Source organism: Oncorhynchus mykiss, chromosome 2, assembly GCF_013265735.2.
Source record: "Oncorhynchus mykiss isolate Arlee chromosome 2, USDA_OmykA_1.1, whole genome shotgun sequence".
Classification (NCBI taxonomy): Eukaryota; Metazoa; Chordata; class Actinopteri; order Salmoniformes; family Salmonidae; genus Oncorhynchus; species Oncorhynchus mykiss.
This window is the reverse complement of record NC_048566.1, coordinates 100,170,567-100,194,435: the sequence shown is the minus strand read 5'-3', so window position 1 is coordinate 100,194,435 and position 23,869 is coordinate 100,170,567. Positions and strand designations below refer to the sequence as shown.

General features: G+C 44.6%; 1 protein-coding gene across 2 annotated transcripts in view; it reads right to left on the bottom strand.

Annotated features, from left to right (window-relative positions):
* The window catches only part of slc5a12 (solute carrier family 5 member 12), a 32,032-nt gene extending 14,788 nt beyond the window's left edge, over window positions 1–17,244 (bottom strand). Inside the window, exons 1-12 of one of the 2 annotated variants that reach the window (XM_036960947.1) lie at window positions 16,700–17,244; window positions 12,207–12,272; window positions 11,786–11,837; window positions 11,614–11,681; window positions 11,062–11,216; window positions 9,741–9,881; window positions 9,199–9,328; window positions 3,633–3,721; window positions 3,249–3,361; window positions 2,126–2,193; window positions 1,948–2,034; window positions 1,295–1,488 (exon numbers count right to left, since the gene is read on the bottom strand). In XM_036960947.1, coding sequence (XP_036816842.1) covers window positions 1,295–1,488; window positions 1,948–2,034; window positions 2,126–2,193; window positions 3,249–3,361; window positions 3,633–3,721; window positions 9,199–9,328; window positions 9,741–9,881; window positions 11,062–11,216; window positions 11,614–11,681; window positions 11,786–11,837; window positions 12,207–12,272; window positions 16,700–17,044 — 1,508 coding nt within the window. In that variant the 5' untranslated portion in view covers window positions 17,045–17,244. The remainder of the gene's footprint in view (window positions 1–1,294; window positions 1,489–1,947; window positions 2,035–2,125; window positions 2,194–3,248; window positions 3,362–3,632; window positions 3,722–9,198; window positions 9,329–9,740; window positions 9,882–11,061; window positions 11,217–11,613; window positions 11,682–11,785; window positions 11,838–12,206; window positions 12,273–16,699) is intronic. The other variant, XM_036960937.1, reaches the window with a different exon arrangement.
* Between the last annotated feature and the right edge of the window lie 6,625 nt (window positions 17,245–23,869).

Genomic DNA, 23,869 nt, shown 5'->3' with positions numbered 1-23,869 from the left:
CTATACAGTACTATACCTTGATGGTAGAGTGGTAGGGACCAGGTGACAGAGACTATACAGTACTATACCTTGATGGTAGAGTGGTAGGGTCCAGGTGACAGAGACTATACAGTACTATACCTTGATGGTAGAGTGGCAGGGTCCAGGTGACAGAGACTATACAGTACTATACCTTGATGGTAGAGTGGTAGGGTCCAGGTGACAGAGACTATACAGTACTATACCTTGATGGTAGAGTGGTAGGGTCCAGGTGACAGAGACTATACCTTGATGGTAGAGCGGTAGGGTCCAGGTGAGAGACTATACAGTACTATACCTTGATGGTAGAGTGGTAGGGTCCAGGTGACAGAGACTATACAGTACTATACCTTGATGGTAGAGTGGCAGGGTCCAGGTGACAGAGACTATACCTTGATGGTAGAGTGGTAGGGTCCAGGTGACAGAGACTATACAGTACTATACCTTGATGGTAGAGTGGTAGGGACCAGGTGACAGAGACTATACCTTGATGGTAGAGTGGCAGGGTCCAGGTGACAGAGACTATACAGTACTATACCTTGATGGTAGAGTGGTAGGGACCAGGTGACAGAGACTATACAGTACTATACCTTGATGGTAGAGTGGTAGGGTCCAGGTGACAGAGACTATACCTTGATGGTAGAGTGGTAGGGTCCAGGTGACAGAGACTATACCTTGATGGTAGAGTGTTAGGGTCCAGGTGACAGAGACTATACCTTGATGGTAGAGTGGTAGGGTTCAGGTGACAGAGACTATACAGTACTATACCTTGATGGTAGAGTGGTAGGGTCCAGGTGACAGAGACTATACCTTGATGGTAGAGTGGTAGGGTCCAGGTGAGAGACTATACAGTACTATACCTTGATGGTAGAGTGGTAGGGTCCAGGTTAGAGACTATACAGTACTATACCTTGATGGTAGAGTGGTAGGGTCCAGGTGACAGAGACTATACAGTACTATACCTTGATGGTAGAGTGGTAGGGTCCAGGTGACAGAGACTATACAGTACTATACCTTGATGGTAGAGTGGTAGGGTCCAGGTGACAGAGACTATACAGTACTATACCTTGATGGTAGAGTGGTAGGGTCCAGGTGACAGAGACTATACCTTGATGGTAGAGTGGTAGGGACCAGGTGACAGAGACTATACCTTGACGGTAGAGTGGTAGGGTCCAGGTGACAGAGACTATACCTTGATGGTAGAGTGGTAGGGTCCAGGTGACAGAGACTATACCTTGATGGTAGAGTGGTAGGGTCCAGGTGACAGAGACTATACCTTGATGGTAGAGTGGTAGGGACCAGGTGAGAAGGTGGAACAGCGCTGGTGGGGTCCGATGAGTTCGCTTGAAGACATCCCTCCATACTGAGAGACAGAGGTCTAGTGTTGATGTCTAGAGCAGGGTAGATGAAGGCTCCAACACCTGCCCAGAACGACATGGCGATGCCCACTATCAGACCGCCGGCTGCTCCCTGAAGGCAGACGTCAACAGGTCACAGTAACACTTTTACAACATTTTTATCACAGGTTTTATCACAGCTTGTTATATAAGCATGTATGAGACTTTTATAATGTCCCATAGTAAGGCTTATAATAACTTATGTTAACACCTGCCCAGAACGACAAGGACGACACACTATCACCTGCTGCTCCCTGAAGACAGCCAGTACAGCACACGGACTGAATTAAGGAAGATGATAATTTATAAATGAGTTACTTGATAACTGAATTTATATAGATGTATGTAGAATTGCTTGTGTTTTTAAGTGAGTTTTGGTAAAAAAAAAAACTATTCAAGGATCAGATTCTTGGATTAAAGCCTAATTTCTTAATCATTCATTATTGTTAATAGTGAAATAGGTTCTTAGTCCAGGAACTAGACTTAATCTGTCTGGAAGCGCTGTGGAGACAACGAAGAGGTGTTTTCTGACCATAGAGTTGGTCCAGGGGAAGATGATTCCCAGAGAGAAGAGACCCAGCATGGGACCACCACACATACCATGGATACTCAGAGCTGCCTGGGAAACACACATCAAGACGTGTTAATCACATAGGCATCAGCTCCATGCACGTACTAGTCCTTCAAACACTAACGGGGACAGTGTTTACCTGGACAACCCCTCCCATGTAGGATGCAGCAACCGCCATAGTGGTGCAGGCGACGCCGAACACGATACCTGCAGAGGTAAAGATGGTAGAGTGTGTACGTTGGCATTAATCTTCACAAGCTGGACTCCAATTTATGGCCTATATTATAGTAATAACTGGGGAGTTATTCTAATAGGGTAATAACTGGGGAGTTATTCTAACAGGGTAATAACCGGGGAGTTATTCTAATAGGGTAATAACCGGGGAGTTATTCTAATAGGGTAATAACGAGGGAGTTATTCTATTATAGTAATAACAGAGTTATTTTATTATGGTAATGACTGGGGAGTTATTATATTATAATAATAACAGGGTCATTTTATTATGGTAATAACTGGGGAGTTATTATATTAACGTAATAAATGGGAGTGATTCTATTTATAGTAATAACGGAGTTATTCTAATATAGTAATAACTGAGGAGTTATTCTATTAAAGTAATAAATGGGAGTGATTCTATTTATAGTAATAACTGGGAGTTATTCTAATATAGTAATAACTGGGAGTTATTCTAATAGGGTAATAACTGGGAGTTATTCTAATATAGTAATAACAGAGTTATTCTATTATAGTAATAACAAAAGTATTCTATTATGCTAATAACTGGGGGGTTATTCTACTATGGTAATAACTGGGGAGTTATTATATTAGGGTAATAACTGGGAGTTATTCTAATATGGTAATAACCGGGGAGGTATTCTAATGTGGTAATAACCGGGGAGTTATTCTATTATAGTAATAACTGGGAGTTATTCGTTTATAGTAATAACTGGGAGTTATTCTATTATAGTAATAACTGGGAGTTATTCTAATATGGTAATAACTGGGAGTTATTCTAATATGGTAATAACCGGGGAGGTATTCTAATATGGTAATAACCAGGGAGTTATTCTATTATAGTAATAACTGGGAGTTATTCGTTTATAGTAATAACTGGGAGTTATTCTATTATAGTAATAACTGGGAGTTATTCTAATATGGTAATAACTGGGAGTTATTCTAATATGGTAATAACTGGGAGTTATTCTATTATGGTAATAACTGAGAGTTATTCTAGTATAATAATAACAGGGAGTTATTCTTACACAGTCCTTTGCTGATCCAGCCGCTGGCTTTGTTGGAGAGGTTAGTACAACACTGCTTAACAAAGTCTTCATAGGTCACCGTGGCTAGGGCATTGATGCTGGCTGCCACAGTACTGAGAGAGGCAATGACTGGGAATTAGTTCAGATCTCCTAATGAATACTGTACTTAAGTTAGAGTGCAATGAAGGCAAAACAATGTCATTCTGGGCTGGGTTTTCCCAAAGCCTTAGTTTGTAAATACATTGACGATTGACCTTCCGAAACACTGATTTTACAATTACTCTCTTGTGGCTGCGTTGTGGAGCAAAATAACATCCTACTTTAGCTACGAAGGCTTTGGGAAAACTGTCAATTTAAAATGATCTACACAGTGATTCCTCTAACCTGAGTGTTCCACTGAACGCACAGGCAACAAACAGCCCTGGAAGACCAGGATAATCCCCCAGTATCTCCATGACAAAATAAGGCATGAGCTGTAGAGACACAGAGTGAAAAGGATATGGCATGAGCTGTAGAGACACAGCGTGAAAAGGATATGGCATGAGCTGTAGAGACACAGAGTGAAAAGGATATGGCATGAGCTGTAGAGACACAGAGTGAAAAGGATATGGCATGAGCTGTAGAGACACAGAGTGAAAAGGATATGGCATGAGCTGTAGAGACACAGAGTGAAAAGGATATGTCATGAGCTGTAGAGACACAGAGTGAAAAGGATATGGCATGAGCTGTAGAGACACAGAGTGAAAAGGATATGGCATGAGCTGTAGAGACACAGAGTGAAAAGGATAAGGCATGAGCTGTAGAGACACAGAGTGAAAAGGATATGGCATGAGCTGTAGAGACACAGAGTGAAAAGGATATGGCATGAGCTGTAGAGACACAGCGTGAAAAGGTCATGGCATGAGCTGTAGAGACACAGCGTGAAAAGGTCATGGCATGAGTAGAGACTTAAGGGGAAGTTAATGAGTACTGGGTAGCAGAGCACTGGACACAAACACTGGAGACTGTATCAATGTCGGCCACTAGACACCAGGGTTGGAGTCAATTCCATTTCAATTCAGTCACTTCCTGAATTGAAATGGAATTAACCCGAACTCTGTAAACACTAACGACCAGATGTGAATTTAAGGGTTAGATATTACTGCACTGTTGGAGCTAGAAACACAAGCATTTCGCAAAAAAACCCGCAATAACATCTGCTAAATGTGTGTATGTGATTAATATAATTTGATGTAGAACAGCCCCACTAATTAGACAGTAGTGACCTATGTGGTTTGTGGCTGTGACAGAGTAAGAATTGGAGAAGACAAGTTAATTAGGGCTAGAAATATAACAGAGCTTGTGTCCCAAATGGCACCCTATTCCCTATATATAGTGCACTACTTTAGACCAGAGCCCTATAGAACCCTATTCCCTATATAGTGCACTACTTTAGACCAGGACCCTATAGAACCCTATTCCCTATATAGTGCACTACTTTAGACCAGAGCCCTATAGAACCCTATTCCCTATATAGTGCACTACTTTAGACCAGCGCCAATAAGGCTTTGGTCAAAAGTAGTGCCCTACTTTATATAGGGAATAGGGTGACATGGGACACAACATGGGACACAACCAGAGACACTTATTGGTGTAGAAAGGATAGTAACAGTAACCAGGTGTCCTACCCTGATGTGTTTCAACTGACTTTGTGCTTGTCTCCACCCCCCTCCAGGTGTCGCCCATCTTCCCCATTATTGTTTTGGGGAGGTTGGTAGCCTAGTGGTTAGAGTGTTGGGCCAGTAACTGAAAGGTTGCTGGATCTAATCACCGAGCTGACAAGGTAAAATTCTGTTGTTCTACCCCTGAACAAGGCAGTTTAACCCCACTGTTCCCTGGTAGGCCGTCATTGTAAATACGAATTTGCTCTTAACTGACTTGCCTGGTTAATTAAATAAGAAATCCCCTGTGCATTTATACCTGTGTTCTCTGTTTGTCTGTTGCCAGTTCGTTTTGTTCATGAAACCTTCCAGCGTTTGTTTCCCCTGTTCCTGCCTGTTTCTTGCTCTTAAATCAGACACATGTTTTTATTGATAAATCACACGCATGTTTTCACTGATACATAAATCAGAGCCATATTGTATTTGTATATAGGCTCTGACATTAAAAAGGCTATGAGACATCACTCTCCTTTCTCGGTCACAGCAATACCGCAGCATGCCATACGTCTAGGCTACCAGTCTATTTCCTTTAAGCGTGCTTGGCTATTGGATGAATGGTAACCAAGCGTGCTTGGCTATTGGATGAATGGTAACCAAGCGTGCTTGTCTATTGGATGAATGGTAACCTAATATTGGTTGTGTAGCTAGCAGTCATGTCAGAAAATATGCTTATGATTTAGGCCCATATAACTAAATTAGACGATGCTTCTGTTTTATCATTAGTCTACATTTGAATGTTTTTATTAACCTACCACTATTTTAATTAAAACGCCTGCATTTACAACCCAAAATAACAACGTTTGCTCGTAATACAGTTCTTCAACCACTACGAGTCGTGCTACGCTACGGTCTGAGATACGCACACTTTCCTGTCAAGTTCATATTTGATACAGTAAATATCAACCTTTTAGGGAAAAGTGGTGCTTTGTGTTTACACACTTTCTCTGGTCTGGTGTACTACTGTATAAAGGGACAACCAGAGACATTATAGATAGTAGAGGTAACCTGGTCTGGTGTACTACTGTATAAAGGGACAACCAGAGACATTATAGATAGTAGAGGTAACCTGGTCTGGTGTACTACTGTATAAAGGGACAACCAGAGACATTATAGATAGTAGTAGTAGTAACCTGGTCTGGTGTACTACTGTATAAAGGGACAACCAGAGACATTATAGATAGTAGAGGTAACCTGGTCTGGTGTACTACTGTATAAAGGGACAACCAGAGACATTATAGATAGTAGTAGTAGTAACCTGGTCTGGTGTACTACTGTATAAAGGGACAACCAGAGACATTATAGATAGTAGTAGTAACCTGGTCTGGTGTACTACTGTATAAAGGGACAACCAGAGACATTATAGATAGTAGAGGTAACCTGGTCTGGTGTACTACTGTATAAAGGGACAACCAGAGACATTATAGATAGTAGTAGTAGTAACCTGGTCTGGTGTACTACTGTATAAAGGGACAACCAGAGACATTATAGATAGTAGTAGTAACCTGGTCTGGTGTACTACTGTATAAAGGGACAACCAGAGACATTATAGATAGTAGAGGTAACCTGGTCTGGTGTACTACTGTATAAAGGGACAACCAGAGACATTATAGATAGTAGAGGTAACCTGGTCTGGTGTACTACTGTATAAAGGGACAACCAGAGACATTATAGATAGTAGAGGTAACCTGGTCTGGTGTACTACTGTATAAAGGGACAACCAGAGACATTATAGATAGTAGAGGTAACCTGGTCTGGTGTACTACTGTATAAAGGGACAACCAGAGACATTATAGATAGTAGAGGTAACCTGGTCTGGTGTACTACTGTATAAAGGGACAACCAGAGACATTATAGATAGTAGAGGTAACCTGGTCTGGTGTACTACTGTATAAAGGGACAACCAGAGACATTATAGATAGTAGAGGTAACCTGGTCTGGTGTACTACTGTATAAAGGGACAACCAGAGACATTATAGATAGTAGAGGTAACCTGGTCTGGTGTACTACTGTATAAAGGGACAACCAGAGACATTATAGATAGTAGAGGTAACCTGGTCTGGTGTACTACTGTATAAAGGGACAACCAGAGACATTATAGATAGTAGAGGTAACCTGGTCTGGTGTACTACTGTATAAAGGGACAACCAGAGACATTATAGATAGTAGAGGTAACCTGGTCTGGTGTACTACTGTATAAAGGGACAACCAGAGACATTATAGATAGTAGAGGTAACCTGGTCTGGTGTACTACTGTATAAAGGGACAACCAGAGACATTATAGATAGTAGAGGTAACCTGGTCTGGTGTACTACTGTATAAAGGGACAACCAGAGACATTATAGATAGTAGAGGTAACCTGGTCTGGTGTACTACTGTATAAAGGGACAACCAGAGACATTATAGATAGTAGAGGTAACCTGGTCTGGTGTACTACTGTATAAAGGGACAGCCAGAGACATTATAGATAGTAGAGGTAACCTGGTCTGGTGTACTACTGTATAAAGGGACAACCAGAGACATTATAGATAGTAGAGGTAACCTGGTCTGGTGTACTACTGTATAAAGGGACAACCAGAGACATTATAGATAGTAGTAGTAACCTGGTCTGGTGTACTACTGTATAAAGGGACAACCAGAGACATTATAGATAGTAGAGGTAACCTGGTCTGGTGTACTACTGTATAAAGGGACAACCAGAGACATTATAGATAGTAGTAGTAGTAACCTGGTCTGGTGTACTACTGTATAAAGGGACAACCAGAGACATTATAGATAGTAGTAGTAACCTGGTCTGGTGTACTACTGTATAAAGGGACAACCAGAGACATTATAGATAGTAGAGGTAACCTGGTCTGGTGTACTACTGTATAAAGGGACAACCAGAGACATTATAGATAGTAGAGGTAACCTGGTCTGGTGTACTACTGTATAAAGGGACAACCAGAGACATTATAGATAGTAGAGGTAACCTGGTCTGGTGTACTACTGTATAAAGGGACAACCAGAGACATTATAGATAGTAGAGGTAACCTGGTCTGGTGTACTACTGTATAAAGGGACAACCAGAGACATTATAGATAGTAGAGGTAACCTGGTCTGGTGTACTACTGTATAAAGGGACAACCAGAGACATTATAGATAGTAGAGGTAACCTGGTCTGGTGTACTACTGTATAAAGGGACAACCAGAGACATTATAGATAGTAGAGGTAACCTGGTCTGGTGTACTACTGTATAAAGGGACAACCAGAGACATTATAGATAGTAGAGGTAACCTGGTCTGGTGTACTACTGTATAAAGGGACAACCAGAGACATTATAGATAGTAGAGGTAACCTGGTCTGGTGTACTACTGTATAAAGGGACAACCAGAGACATTATAGATAGTAGAGGTAACCTGGTCTGGTGTACTACTGTATAAAGGGACAACCAGAGACATTATAGATAGTAGAGGTAACCTGGTCTGGTGTACTACTGTATAAAGGGACAACCAGAGACATTATAGATAGTAGAGGTAACCTGGTCTGGTGTACTACTGTATAAAGGGACAACCAGAGACATTATAGATAGTAGAGGTAACCTGGTCTGGTGTACTACTGTATAAAGGGACAACCAGAGACATTATAGATAGTAGAGGTAACCTGGTCTGGTGTACTACTGTATAAAGGGACAGCCAGAGACATTATAGATAGTAGAGGTAACCTGGTCTGGTGTACTACTGTATAAAGGGACAACCAGAGACATTATAGATAGTAGAGGTAACCTGGTCTGGTGTACTACTGTATAAAGGGACAACCAGAGACATTATAGATAATAGAGGTAACCTGGTCTGGTGTACTACTGTATAAAGGGACAACCAGAGACATTATAGATAGTAGAGGTAACCTGGTCTGGTGTACTACTGTATAAAGGGACAGCCAGAGACATTATAGATAGTAGAGGTAACCTGGTCTGGTGTACTACTGTATAAAGGGACAACCAGAGACATTATAGATAGTAGAGGTAACCTGGTCTGGTGTACTACTGTATAAAGGGACAACCAGAGACATTATAGATAGTAGAGGTAACCTGGTCTGGTGTACTACTGTATAAAGGGACAACCAGAGACATTATAGATAGTAGAGGTAACCTGGTCTGGTGTACTACTGTATAAAGGGACAACCAGAGACATTATAGATAGTGGTAGTAACCTGGTCTGGTGTACTACTGTATAAAGGGACAACCAGAGACATTATAGATAGTGGTAGTAACCTGGTCTGGTGCTGTGACTGACTGGGCGGTCCATGGATCACAGTTGGTGTAGAAAGCGTACATAATGAGTCCGGAGAACACCGCGCACACCAGGATGACCAGCAGGCCCAGCAGGTTGAAGTACAGAGCTCTGAGGATGTGAATGACAGACAAATGATACTGGGAAAGAAGATAAAAAAAATCACAACCAGATGTATAGAGCTCTTTTCACATCAACCGCTATCACAAAGTGCTTTACGGTAACTCAGCCTTGACACGTGGATAGCAGACAAAGGCAGTGATATTAAGCATCCTGACTGTTCCACACAAGACACTCTTAATAATAATAAAAGTACTCAGTATATTGTGTTGCAGTTGTCGTCCAGATCCGTCTCGAAGGACCATAGATAAGAGTAGCACCTTGTTAGAGTGGACTCCGAAAAACACGTGTCGGATCTGGATGGTGGACTGGTTTCAACTACGGCGGATGCATAGAGCAGGCCAGTACAGCTCAGTAGTGTGAAAACGAACGGTATATGTCTTTAGTGAAGGAATGTGCTTACAGTTTGGCGTGTGTCTCGGTTTTGCAGGAGATGCATCTCTGTATAGTTGACTGGTTGACCCCGTAGATGCCCAGCCAGGTGAAGGTTCCCCCAACAGAGATGGTCCAGAACGTATGACGTCTCAGTGGGTCAGGGTCAAAGCTGAGGGCATAGAGTCGTATTCATTAAGTGCGCTGGGTTCTCAAAGTAGGGTACCGCAGAGGGTCCGATCTCAAAATATATACACTCTTTCCGTAGATCTGGGTGAACCTTTGTTGTTCACTTGTTAACTTGTTAAACTCAGAAGCCTTGAGATATTTTTATTTGACCTTTATTTAACTAGGCAAGTCAGTTAAGAACACATTCTTATTTTCAATGACAGCCTAGGAACAGTGGGCAGAACGACAGATTTGTACCTTGTCAGCTCAGGGATTTGAACTTGCAACCTTCCGGTTACTAGTCCAACGCTCTAACCACAAAGGCTAACCCTGCCGCCCCATTTGAGACGTGGATTGTGTGTCATTCAGAGGGTGAAATAGACAAAACTATCGAAGTGCCTTTGAACGGGGTTATGGTAGTCGGTGTCAGGCGCACCGGATTGCTTCAAGAACTGCAACGCTGCTGGGTTTTTTCACGATCAACAGTTTCCCGTGTAGTGGTTAGAGTGGAGGGGCGGCAGGTAGCCTAGTGGTTAGAGTGGAGGGGCGGCAGGTAGCCTAGTGGTTAGAGTGGAGTGGCAGCATAGCCTAGTGGTTAGAGTGGAGGGGCGGCAGGTAGTCTAGTGGTTAGAGTGGAGGGGCGGCAGGTAGCCTAGTGGTTAGAGTGGAGTGGCAGCATAGCCTAGTGGTTAGAGTGGAGGGGTGGCAGGTAGCCTAGTGGTTAGAGTGGAGTGGCAGCATAGCCTAGTGGTTAGAGTGGAGGGGCGGCAGGTAGCCTAGTGGTTAGAGTGGAGGGGCGGCAGGTAGCCTAGTGGTTAGAGTGGAGGGGTGGCAGGTAGCCTAGTGGTTAGAGTGGAGGGGCGGCAGGTAGCCTAGATGTTAGAGTGGAGGGGCGGCAGGTAGCCTAGTGGTTAGAGTGGAGGGGCGGCAGGTAGCCTAGTGGTTAGAGTGGAGGGGTGGCAGGTAGCCTAGTGGTTAGAGCGTTGGACTAGTAACCGAAAGGTTGCAAGATTGAATCCCTGAGCTGACAAGGTACACATCTGTCGTTCTGCCCCTGAACAGGCAGTTAACCCACAGTTCCTAGGCTGTTATTGCAAATAGTAATTTGTTCTTAACTGACTTGCCTAGTTAAATAAAGGTCAAAATAAAATAAAAAAATTGTGGTAACAGTGGGTTGTACTTACTCAAAGATGTCGAGTCTGTTTCCATTTTTAGCCACCTCCCACACGGAGGCTGCGCCCCCTGTTTTCCTGGTCCCCTGGACGAGCACGGTCATGAAGCCCACTACCATCACCACCATCTGGAACGCATCTGTCCACACCACTGCCTTCAGCCCACCCTTCACACAGAAAGAGAGCGAGAGAGACACAGAGCGAGACAGAGAAAGACACAGAGAGAGCGAGAGAGACACAGAGCGAGAGAGAGAGAGAGAGCGAGAGAGAGAGAGAGAGAGAGAGAGAGAGAGAGAGAGAGAGAGAGAGAGATCATCCCCACAGCCTGGCCTCCCCCCACATGACCATCACTCTGTACAGCATAAATAAATATTCCCATGTCTTGACCTGGCACTAGGAGGTGGTTTGTTTACACGGTCACTGTTTATGTTACTAGACAGGCTATTTACTCAGGTGTGCTCTGCCCCTCTTTCAGAAACACAGTACGAGAGGATGTCTGGAAGAAGGAAGGAACTCTATCGTTAGTAAGTAGGACAAATGAGTGAGTATCCCAACCCAACTCACCAGCGTGCAGTAGAACGTACACACAATGCCCGTTGCAAATATAGATCCCCAAAGGTTGAAGCCAGTGACTGTGGGAAGAAATGTAAGGTTTCAGAAAAAGAACATTTCGGGGTTTTTTGGATTTGTTATTTGACGTGGTAAAAGTTCTGCACCACTGAACAAAATGACATGCCTTGATTGAGAGCCAGGGCTGGAGCAAACACCACAACCCCTGTATATAAGATCTGAAATGGATTTAAACACAGACGGATCAGGAGTAGAATACTAGGAAAACACCACAACCCCTGTATATAAGATCTGAAATGGATTTAAACACAGACGGATCAGGAGTAGAATACTAGGAAAACACCACAACCCCCGTATATAAGATCTGAAATGGATTTAAACACAGACGGATCAGGAGTAGAATACTAGGAAAACACCACAACTAACTAACTGGAAATTCCCTGAAAAAAGCTGGACATTAGAGCTATATGTTATGTATGTTTACAAGAGAGGAACAAGAGAGGAACATTTAGAGGTGTCTGTCATGTATGTTTACAAGAGAGCAACATTTAGAGGTGTATGTCATGTATGTTTACAAACAAACTCACCGTCTGCAAAATATAGATCAGAGTGGCAGCCATGCGAACCCCCTTACAGAACCGTATCTCTAAATACTATACACACACACACACACACACACACACACACACACACACACACACACACACACATACACACACACACACACAGAGACACACACACACACACAGAGAGAGAGAGACACACACACACACACAGAGACACACACACAGAGACACACACACACAGACACACACACACACACACACACACAGAGACACACACACACACACACACACACACACACACACACACACAGAGAGAGACACACACACACACAGAGAGATACACACACACACACACACACACACACACACACACACACACACACACACACACACACACACACACACACACAGAGAGAGACACACACACACAGAGAGAGATACACACACACACACACACACACACACACAGAGAGAGACACACACACACACACAGAGAGAGACACACACACACACACACAGAGAGAGAGAGAGATGTTGTTAGATCAAAGTAACAATGGATGATAAAACAACAGTTATGTGTTCAAAGCATCTGTTTCTAATCTGTATCAGGACATATCGCCGTCAAGTGTCACATTCAACCTTTATCAAAGTCAGACAGTCCGAGACCAGCCATGATGATGTCATATTAATCACTGTCAGGGTGAACCTGTATTAGAGACAGTCTGAGACCAGCCTTGATGATGTCATATTAATCACTGTCAGGGTGAACCTGTATTAGAGACAGTCTGAGACCAGCCTTGATGATGTCATATTAATCACTGTCAGGGTGAACCTGTATTAGAGACAGTCTGAGACCAGCCTTGATGATGTCATATTAATCACTGTCAGGGTGAACCTGTATTAGAGACAGTCCGAGACCAGCCTTGATGATGTCATATTAATCACTGTCAGGGTGAACCTGTATTAGAGACAGTCCGAGACCAGCCATGATGATGTCATATTAATCACTGTCAGGGTGAACCTGTATTAGAGACAGTCCGAGACCAGCCATGATGATGTCATATTAATCACTGTCAGGGTGAACCTGTATTAGAGACAGTCCGAGACCAGCCATGATGATGTAATTACCTGAAACAGGATGAGTAATCTAGAGAGTTTCCCCTCGGCTTCACACTGAAATCGAATCACCTTTGCTCAGGTCATGTAAAAGTGAATCCCAACAGCTATTCCTTCTGAGACTGGAGAAAGAGCTGGGTTTCAGAGAGCTGAATATAGCCAAACCAGTCTGGACTATGATCAATTAAGACATATCTATAACCAGTCTGGACCATGATCAATTACGACATATCAATAACCAGTCTGGTCTATGATCAATTAAAACATATCTATAACCAGTCTGGACTATGATCAATTAAGACATATCAATAACCAGTCTGGACTATGATCAATTAAGACATAAAAATGTATCCCCATTGCCCAATGAAATAGCTTAATCGATACCACAAAAAAACTAAACCAGAAAGATCTGTGTTTTTTCTCCATTCTGGCAACCCTCGTCAAATTCGACATGGCCTTGTATAGAATGCATTGTGAAAGAGATTGTGTAATGTACAGAATTGAAAAGTGAATCCTTGTATTAAATGCATTATGAAGAAAATTGTGTAATGTAGATTCCACGAAATATGAAATGTGTTATGAACAACGCTCAGTACCCCTCTTGTTTAAGGCAGCACCTCTTCTCCTCCAATGGTTTGAGCACAAACCACTTTCCTCTCTCTCTCTCCTTCCAGGAGGTCATGTACGTTACTGCGATTCATTCTGTATAATACATCTGCACTACAAAGCCCTGTGGTTTATAGAGACAACCCCTCTTTATAGAGGACAGAACCACTCTCTATAGAGGACAGAACCACTCTCTTTATAGAGGACAGAACCACTCTCTTTATAGAGGACAGAAGCACTCTCTATAGAGGACAGAAGCACTCTCTATAGAGGACAGAACCACTCTCTATAGAGGACAGAACCACTCTCTTTATAGAGGACAGAACCACTCTCTTTATAGAGGACAGAACCACTCTCTATAGAGGACAGAACCACTATCTTTATAGAGGACAGAACCACTCTCTTTATAGAGGACAGAACCACTCTCTCTATAGAGGACAGAACTACTCTTTATAGAAGACAGAACCACTCTCTTTATAGAGGACAGAACCACTCTCTTTATAGAGGACAGAACCACTCTCTATAGAGGACAGAAGCACTCTCTATAGAGGACAGAACCACTCTTTATAGAGGACAGAACCACTCTCTTTATAGAGGATAGAACCACTCTCTGTAGAGGACAGAACCACTCTCTATAGAGGACAGAACCACTCTCTATAGAGGACAGAACCACTCTCTATAGAGGACAGAACCACTCTCTATAGAGGACAGAAGCACTCTCGAAAGAGGACAGAACCACTCTCTATAGAGGACAGAACCACTATCTTTATAGAGGACAGAACCACTCTCTTTATAGAGGACAGAACCACTCTCTCTATAGAGGACATAACTACTCTCTATAGAGGACAGAACCACTATCTTTATAGAGGACAGAACCACTCTCTCTGTAGAGGACAGAACCACTCTCTATAGAGGACAGAACCACTCTCTATAGAGGACAGAACCACTCTCTATAGAGGACAGAACCACTCTCTATAGAGGACAGAAGCACTCTCGAAAGAGGACAGAACCACTCTCTATAGAGGACAGAACCACTATCTTTATAGAGGACAGAACTACTCTCTATAGAGGACAGAACCACTATCTTTATAGAGGACAGAACCACTCTCTTTATAGAGGACAGAAGCACTCTCTATAGAGGACAGAACCACTCTATATAGAGGACAGAACCACTCTTTATAGAAGACAGAACCAGTCTCTTTATAGAGGACATAACCACTCTCTTTATAGAGGACAGAACCACTCTCTATAGAGGACAGAACCACTCTCTATAGAAGACAGAACCCCTCTCTTTATAGAGGACAGAACCACTCTCTATAGAGGACAGAACCATTCTCTATAGAGGACAGAACCCCTCTCTATAGAAGACAGAACCCCTCTCTTTATAGAGGACAGAACCACTCTCTATAGAGGACAGAACCACTCTCTATAGAAGACAGAACCCCTCTCTTTATAGAGGACAGAACCACTCTCTATAGAGGACAGAACCATTCTCTATAGAGGACAGAACCCCTCTCTATAGAAGACAGAACCCCTCTCTTTATAGAGGACAGAACCACTCTCTATAGAGGACAGAACCACTCTCTATAGAAGACAGAACCCCTCTCTTTATAGAGGACAGAACCACTCTCTATAGAGGACAGAACCAGTCTCTATAGAGGACAGAACCATTCTCTATAGAGGACAGAACCAGTCTCTATAGAGGACAGAACCATTCTCTATAGAGGACAGAACCATTCTCTATAGAGGACAGAACCAGTCTCTATAGAGGACAGAACCAGTCTCTATAGAGGACAGAACCAGTCTCTATAGAGGACAGAACCAGTCTCTATAGAGGACAGAACCATTCTCTCAGCAAGAGAGAGAGAGAGATGTAATACACCGTACATCAACAAGTTAAAACATCGTTACTGCAGTGTGCTTTGAACACCCTATAATGTCATTGGCAACCAGTCAATCAATATAATGAAGGGAAAATTAAAGACTATAATGTTACATTTATGTTACATTAGATCAGGGATGGGAAACTTTGATGGGGTGGGGGGACACAATAAAAAGCTGACCTCTACATACCCACATCCATAGATAATATTAAGTGGGGGGGAAATTGGGAGCCTCCCCGCCTTGCAAGCAAAGTCATTTAGCGGCCCCCCTCTTGACAGGGGAGAGAAGTAAAATTACGTTACAGTTAACTTCCTGCAATTCTACACATTTTGCGAGAGTGACTAACAAAATCAAGCCCCCCAGTCATTCGACCTTGATTACTCCGAGTTTAGAGAGCTGGCTGCTAGACTAATTTACCACTCGAAACATGTTACCTGACATGGGCTAATTGAGTGACTGTCAGTGACATAACAAGAGAGAAACTGCTGATGCACAATCCACATTTCAAAATGTAACCTTGTGTATCCTACTATTCTACCTAGCAACAGTAAGCTGAGACCCTGACTGGGTAAAAAATAAATAACCTATCTCTCTATATATATATAATTCTTTTTCATTTTTGGGGTCTTTGGAAATTAATCTGTGGGCGCAGTCCACAGACCGCCAGTTGCCCATCGTTAGATAGTCGGGCTGACCTTCATGCCCAGGTCTCCCTTGGTAAAGAAAGAGTTCCTCTGACCTCAACTGGACCTTCTGGTTAAATAAAAGGTCAAAGGGGAAATCTGAGATTGATAAATCCATTTTTGTTTACCAAAACATTTATGTATGTCGGGGTGCCCACTTTGTTGTTGTTAGAATCTCATATTGCCCCTTTAAAATGAAGAACAAATCATTAAAAAACACAGTACCTCGTAGGTACTTGTGATCCCCGATCTGTAGAACACTGGCACAAACAGTTCAGCTGTAGCGATGACCACGAAGGTGTAGGCCACGCCGAAGAGGATGAACGACCCCCCAAAACGGTAGACATCGGAGGGTGCCCCGAGCACCGTGACAGCAGACATAAAGCTGGCAGTGAGGGACAGAGCCACGGGACCGCAGGTCATCTGACGACCCCCTACCAGGAACTCCGATGAGGGGTTCTTCCTCTCCTTCACCGCGAAGAACACCCCTATCCCTGAGGAGACCACGAACAGACATGCGAATACGACATAGTCCCACGATACAAAGGTCCCCAGTTGTTCATCATCCATGCCGGTTATAGGAGATGGTTGTGGTCAGAGGGCAACAATGGAAATATGTTGTAGAAGTTTTTTGTGTTGTTGTCCTCAATTATTTGTTAATTGACAAATAAATTTAAATTAAATTTAAAAAATACTTTTGTCTCTCTCTCTCTTTCTGATCCGTTCTCTAAAGATGTTGTTGCTTAGCTAACTGAATAACTAAAAGTGCTTAGTACTTACCAAGAGTTGATGATTCAGGAAGTTTGTCAAATTTGCTGATGAAGTTTGTCACCCGCGGTGGTTAATCGCATCAATCATTAACTTCTCCCTGTCTATCCACATGCTGAGACAGTCAATGTGATTTACTCTGTCAGTCTCAATAACCTACCCACATGCTGAGACAGTCAATGTGATTTACTCTGTCAGTCTCAATAACCTACCCACATGCTGAGACAGTCAATGTGATTTACTTGTTAACATAACAAACCCCTATTCTGTCTTTGTCAGTTACACAGATCTCTCACAGCACACGTATAGGAGTGCTATTGGGTTTACCAGTTACTGAGACACTGTCACTTTTAATCAATTATTAATGTTCCTAAAAATAAATACCCTTTGTCAACATGTTTCTGACTGACTAATATATCACGGATCTTGGCTGAGAAACTGCTGAGAGACACAGTATTTCGGAAAGTAGGAGTGAGAGTAGGCTGGGTTGACATGTGACCAGGAAGTAGGAAGCAGAATGTTTATGTGGCGAAACAACACTTCTGTGTTTTTATATTTTCTTAAGTGTTTTATTCTGGAACCACAGCGTTAGTGCTGTTCTTAACACACTATGTTGGCTGAATTTAGTCATCTCCTGCAGCTAGCTAGTTAGCAGGCTAGCCCTGGCTAGTTCCAACTAGTCATCTCCTGCAGCTAGCTAGTTAGCAGGCTAGCCCCGGCTAGTTCCAACTAGTCATCTCCTGCAGCTAGCTTGTTAGCAGGCTAGCCCCGGCTAGTTCCAACTAGTCATCTCCTGCAGCTAGCTTGTTAGCAGGCTAGCCCCGGCTAGTTCCAACTAGTCATCTCCTGCAGCTAGCTTGTTAGCAGGCTAGCCCCGGCTAGTTCCAACTAGTCGTCTCCTGCAGCTAGCTTGTTAGCAGGCTAGCCCCGGCTAGTTCCAACTAGTCATCTCCTGCAGCTAGCTTGTTAGCAGGCTAGCCCCGGCTAGTTCCAACTAGTCGTCTCCTGCAGCTAGCTTGTTAGCAGGCTAGCCCCGGCTTGTTCCAACTAGTCATCTCCTGCAGCTAGCTTGTTAGCAGGCTAGCCCCGGCTAGTTCCAACTAGTCGTCTCCTGCAGCTAGCTAGTTAGCAGGCTAGCCCCGGCTAGTTCCAACTAGTCATCTCCTGCAGCTAGCTTGTTAGCAGGCTAGCCCCGGTTAGTTCCAACTAGTCGTCTCCTGCAGCTAGCTTGTTAGCAGGCTAGCCCCGGCTAGTTCCAACTAGCTAGGTTATCTGTCTGTCACCGACAAAGCTTATCTAACGTTGTGGTTGGCTCTTGTAGCCAGTACCACTTGTTTCTGGGAGTATAAGCATTAAGTTGGATTTTCTCGGATTTGGAGTGGGATCCGGAGACGGACGATAAAAAGCCGTGAAATATGAGACCTGTTCAATGGAGTGAAAGACGAAGAGTTTATTGACTTATACACTTGTGAAAGCTGTTAACAGCCCGTTGCCTCAACTGACCGGATCATTGAACTACTAGAGAAGAACAGGGTCCTTTTTTAGAACGTCTCGCTCTGGCTAAGAAGACTTCCAGACTACGTGCTGTTTTTTGCCACAACAATTCTAAACGACTGAGGGGGGAAATTCAGGATGCTGCTCTCCAGTACCTCTGGACCATCCGTTTTAACACATCCCTCCGACGAGAACCGTAGAACTACTGAGTCTTGCTCTACTCCATCGGATACAAAGTGGGATCAAGTTAGAAGTAAGAGAGGAGGAACACTCCAACGTATCCTCCCTCTGCCCTCCAGGCCTGCGGCTCTCTAGCAGCTCCCTGTACTTCACCCGGGGCCCTCTGACAAGACCCCACGCCCGCTCCTCCTGTCCTTCCCACTCCACCTCAACACCCCCCATGGCACATGGCACAGTCTCAGAACGGGCCTCTCTTCGTCCTCCAGTGGTGGTTGTTCTAGAAAGTTCCATAGTTAAGGATGTGGTGGTCGTGGAAGCAAGGACCCACTACTTCCCTGGAGCCCGTGTTAAGGACATAGATCACCGGGTCCCCTGCTGTGACGAGGGAAGCTCACAGTAGGCATTAATGTTGGTACAAATTAACATCAATATTCGTAAATCGGAGAGATTAAAATCTGACTTCAGAGTGCTCGTAGACAAACTAAAAGGAGACGGACAAGTGGGTTCTCATTTCAGGGCCTCAACGTGGAATGGAACACTAGTCATCTCCTCTGGCTCCACTAGCGGCTTAAAGGGGAATGGAACACTTTAGTCATCTCCTCTGGCTCCACTAGCGGCTTAAAGGGGAATGGAACACTAGTCATCTCCTCTGGCTCCACTAGTGGCTTAAAGGGGAATGGAACACTTTAGTCTCCTCCTCTGGCTCCACTAGCGGCTTAAAGGGGAATGGAACACTTTAGACATCTCCTCTGGCTCCACTAGCGGCTTAAAGGGGAATGGAACACTTTAGTCTCCTCCTCTGGCTCCACTAGCGGCTTAAAGGGGAATGGAACACTAGTCATCTCCTCTGGCTCCACTAGCGGCTTAAAGGGGAATGGAACACTAGTCTCCTCCTCTGGCTCCACTAGCGGCTTAAAGGGGAATGGAACACTTTAGTCATCTCCTCTGGCTCCACTAGTGGCTTAAAGGGGAATGGAACACTAGTCATCTCCTCTGGCTCCACTAGCGGCTTAAAGGGGAATGGAACACTTTAGTCTCCTCCTCTGGCTCCACTAGTGGCTTAAAGGGGAATGGAACACTAGTCATCTCCTCTGGCTCCACTAGCGGCTTAAAGGGGAATGGAACACTAGTCATCTCCTCTGGCTCCACTAGCGGCTTAAAGGGGAATGGAACACTTTAGTCTCCTCTGGCTCCACTAGCGGCTTAAAGGGGAATGGAACACTAGTCATCTCCTCTGGCTCCACTAGTGGCTTAAAGGGGAATGGAACACTAGTCTCCTCCTCTGGCTCCACTAGTGGCTTAAAGGGGAATGGAACACTAGTCATCTCCTCTGGCTCCACTAGTGGCTTAAAGGGGAATGGAACACTAGTCATCTCCTCTGGCTCCACTAGTGGCTTAAAGGGGAATGGAACACTTTAGTCATCTCCTCTGGCTCCACTAGCGGCTTAAAGGGGAATGGAACACTTTAGTCATCTCCTCTGGCTCCACTAGTGGCTTAAAGGGGAATGGAACACTTTAGTCATCTCCTCTGGCTCCACTAGCGGCTTAAAGGGGAATGGAACACTTGAGTCATCTCCTCTGGCTCCACTAGTGGCTTAAAGGGGAATGGAACACTAGTCATCTCCTCTGGCTCCACTAGTGGCTTAAAGGGGAATGGAACACTTTAGTCTCCTCCTCTGGCTCCACTAGCGGCTTAAAGGGGAATGGAACACTTTAGTCTCCTCCTCTGGCTCCACTAGTGGCTTAAAGGGGAATGGAACACTAGTCATCTCCTCTGGCTCCACTAGCGGCTTAAAGGGGAATGGAACACTAGTCATCTCCTCTGGCTCCACTAGTGGCTTAAAGGGGAATGGAACACTTTAGTCATCTCCTCTGGCTCCACTAGTTGCTTAAAGGGGAATGGAACACTAGTCTCCTCCTCTGGCTCCACTAGCGGCTTAAAGGGGAATGGAACACTAGTCATCTCCTCTGGCTCCACTAGCGGCTTAAAGGGGAATGGAACACTTTAGTCATCTCCTCTGGCTCCACTAGCGGCTTAAAGGGGAATGGAACACTTTAGTCATCTCCTCTGGCTCCACTAGCGGCTTAAAGGGGAATGGAACACTAGTCATCTCCTCTGGCTCCACTAGTGGCTTAAAGGGGAATGGAACACTTTAGTCTCCTCCTCTGGCTCCACTAGCGGCTTAAAGGGGAATGGAACACTTTAGACATCTCCTCTGGCTCCACTAGCGGCTTAAAGGGGAATGGAACACTAGTCATCTCCTCTGGCTCCACTAGCGGCTTAAAGGGGAATGGAACACTTTAGTCATCTCCTCTGGCTCCACTAGCGGCTTAAAGGGGAATGGAACACTAGTCATCTCCTCTGGCTCCACTAGCGGCTTAAAGGGGAATGGAACACTAGTCATCTCCTCTGGCTCCACTAGTGGCTTAAAGGGGAATGGAACACTTTAGTCTCCTCCTCTGGCTCCACTAGCGGCTTAAAGGGGAATGGAACACTAGTCATCTCCTCTGGCTCCACTAGTGGCTTAAAGGGGAATGGAACACTTTAGTCATCTCCTCTGGCTCCACTAGCGGCTTAAAGGGGAATGGAACACTAGTCATCTCCTCTGGCTCCACTAGTGGCTTAAAGGGGAATGGAACACTTTAGTCTCCTCCTCTGGCTCCACTAGCGGCTTAAAGGGGAATGGAACACTAGTCATCTCCTCTGGCTCCACTAGTGGCTTAAAGGGGAATGGAACACTTTAGTCATCTCCTCTGGCTCCACTAGCGGCTTAAAGGGGAATGGAACACTAGTCTCCTCCTCTGGCTCCACTAGTGGCTTAAAGGGGAATGGAACACTAGTCATCTCATCTGGCTCCACTAGTGGCTTAAAGGGGAATGGAACACTTTAGTCATCTCCTCTGGCTCCACTAGCGGCTTAAATCCTACTTCTCCCCAATGGATTTGGAGTACATTAACAATTTTGACCACTTTTGGGCAATGCCCCAGTTTACAAGAGGGATGGTTTGCATCCAAATATGACAGGGGAAAAATGTATATCAGGGCCTCTTACATTATAACACATTGACTCAAAATCAGCCTAACACTGGCTCAGGTAGTTCTTCCCAGTCAGCCTAACACTGGCTCAGGTAGTTCTTCCCAATCAGCCTAACACTGGCTCAGGTAGTTCTTCCCAGTCAGCCTAACACTGGCTCAGGTAGTTCTTCCCAATCAGCCTAACACTGGCTCAGGTAGTTCTTCCCAGTCAGCCTAACACCGGCTCAGGTAGTTCTTCCCAATCAGCCTAACACCGACTCAGGTAGTTCTTCCCAGTCAGCTTAACACTGGCTCAGGTAGTTCTTCCCAATCAGCCTAACACTGGCTCAGGTAGTTCTTCCCAGTCAGCCTAACACTGGCTCAGGTAGTTCTTCCCAATCAGCCTAACACCGGCTCAAGTAGTTCTTCCCAGTCAGCCTAACACTGGCTCAGGTAGTTCTTCCCAATCAGCCTGACACTGGCTCAGGTAGTTCTTCCCAGTCAGCCTAACACTGGCTCAAGTAGTTCTTCCCAATCAGCCTAACACTGGCTCAGGTAGTTCTTCCCAGTCAGCCTAACACTGGCTCAGGTAGTTCTTCCCAATCAGCCTAACACTGGCTCAGGTAGTTATTCCCAGTCAGCCTAACACTGGCTCAGGTAGTTCTTCCCAATCAGCCTAACACCGGCTCATGTAGTTCTTCCCAATCAGCCTAACACCGGCTCAGGTAGTTCTTCCCAATCAGCCTAACACCGACTCAGGTAGTTCTTCCCAGTCAGCTTAACACTGGCTCAGGTAGTTCTTCCCAATCAGCCTAACACTGGCTCAGGTAGTTCTTCCCAGTCAGCCTAACACTGGCTCAGGTAGTTCTTCCCAATCAGCCTAACACCGGCTCAAGTAGTTCTTCCCAGTCAGCCTAACACTGGCTCAGGTAGTTCTTCCCAATCAGCCTGACACTGGCTCATGTAGTTCTTCCCAGTCAGCCTAACACTGGCTCATGTAGTTCTTCCCAGTCAGCCTAACACTGGCTCAGGTAGTTATTCCCAATCAGCCTAACACTGGCTCATGTAGTTCTTCCCAGTCAGCCTAACACTGGCTCATGTAGTTCTTCCCAGTCAGCCTAACACTGGCTCATGTAGTTCTTCCCAGTCAGCCTAACACTGGCTCAGGTAGTTATTCCCAATCAGCCTAACACTGGCTCATGTAGTTCTTCCCAATCAGCCTAACACTGGCTCATGTAGTTCTTCCCAGTCAGCCTGACACTGGCTCATGTAGTTCTTCCCAGTCAGCCTAACACTGGCTCATGTAGTTCTTCCCAGTCAGCCTAACACTGGCTCAGGTAGTTATTCCCAATCAGCCTAACACTGGCTCATGTAGTTCTTCCCAGTCAGCCTAACACTGGCTCATGTAGTTCTTCCCAGTCAGCCTAACACTGGCTCAGGTAGTTCTTCCCAATCAGCCTGACACTGGCTCATGTAGTTCTTCCCAGTCAGCCTAACACTGGCTCATGTAGTTCTTCCCAGTCAGCCTAACACTGGCTCAGGTAGTTCTTCCCATTCCCACTTTTTCACAGCGTTATCATACTGCTACAGATAATCCCAGGGGTATTGTCAGTACTAATCTTGCACTGCTACATATAACCAAACTCCCAGGGGTATTGTCAGTTATAATCATCTAACCATAAAGTTGAATTCCACTGTTAGCTCTGTTACTGTTAGCCCAATTGGGGAAGCCCACTCTGGTAAAATGATACAGTGCTATTAAATAAAATAAATATGTATACCCCCGCTGTTTTCAAATCGCATAGAGAGCTTGGGCTAGAGGACAGCGTTCCCGAAATAGATTATTGTGGTCCAGTCAACATTTGAGATCAAGTGTGGTCTCATTGAAAAAGAGAGGCTGCCTACGCATGGGCGGAGAATCACGTGGCAGTTATCTTT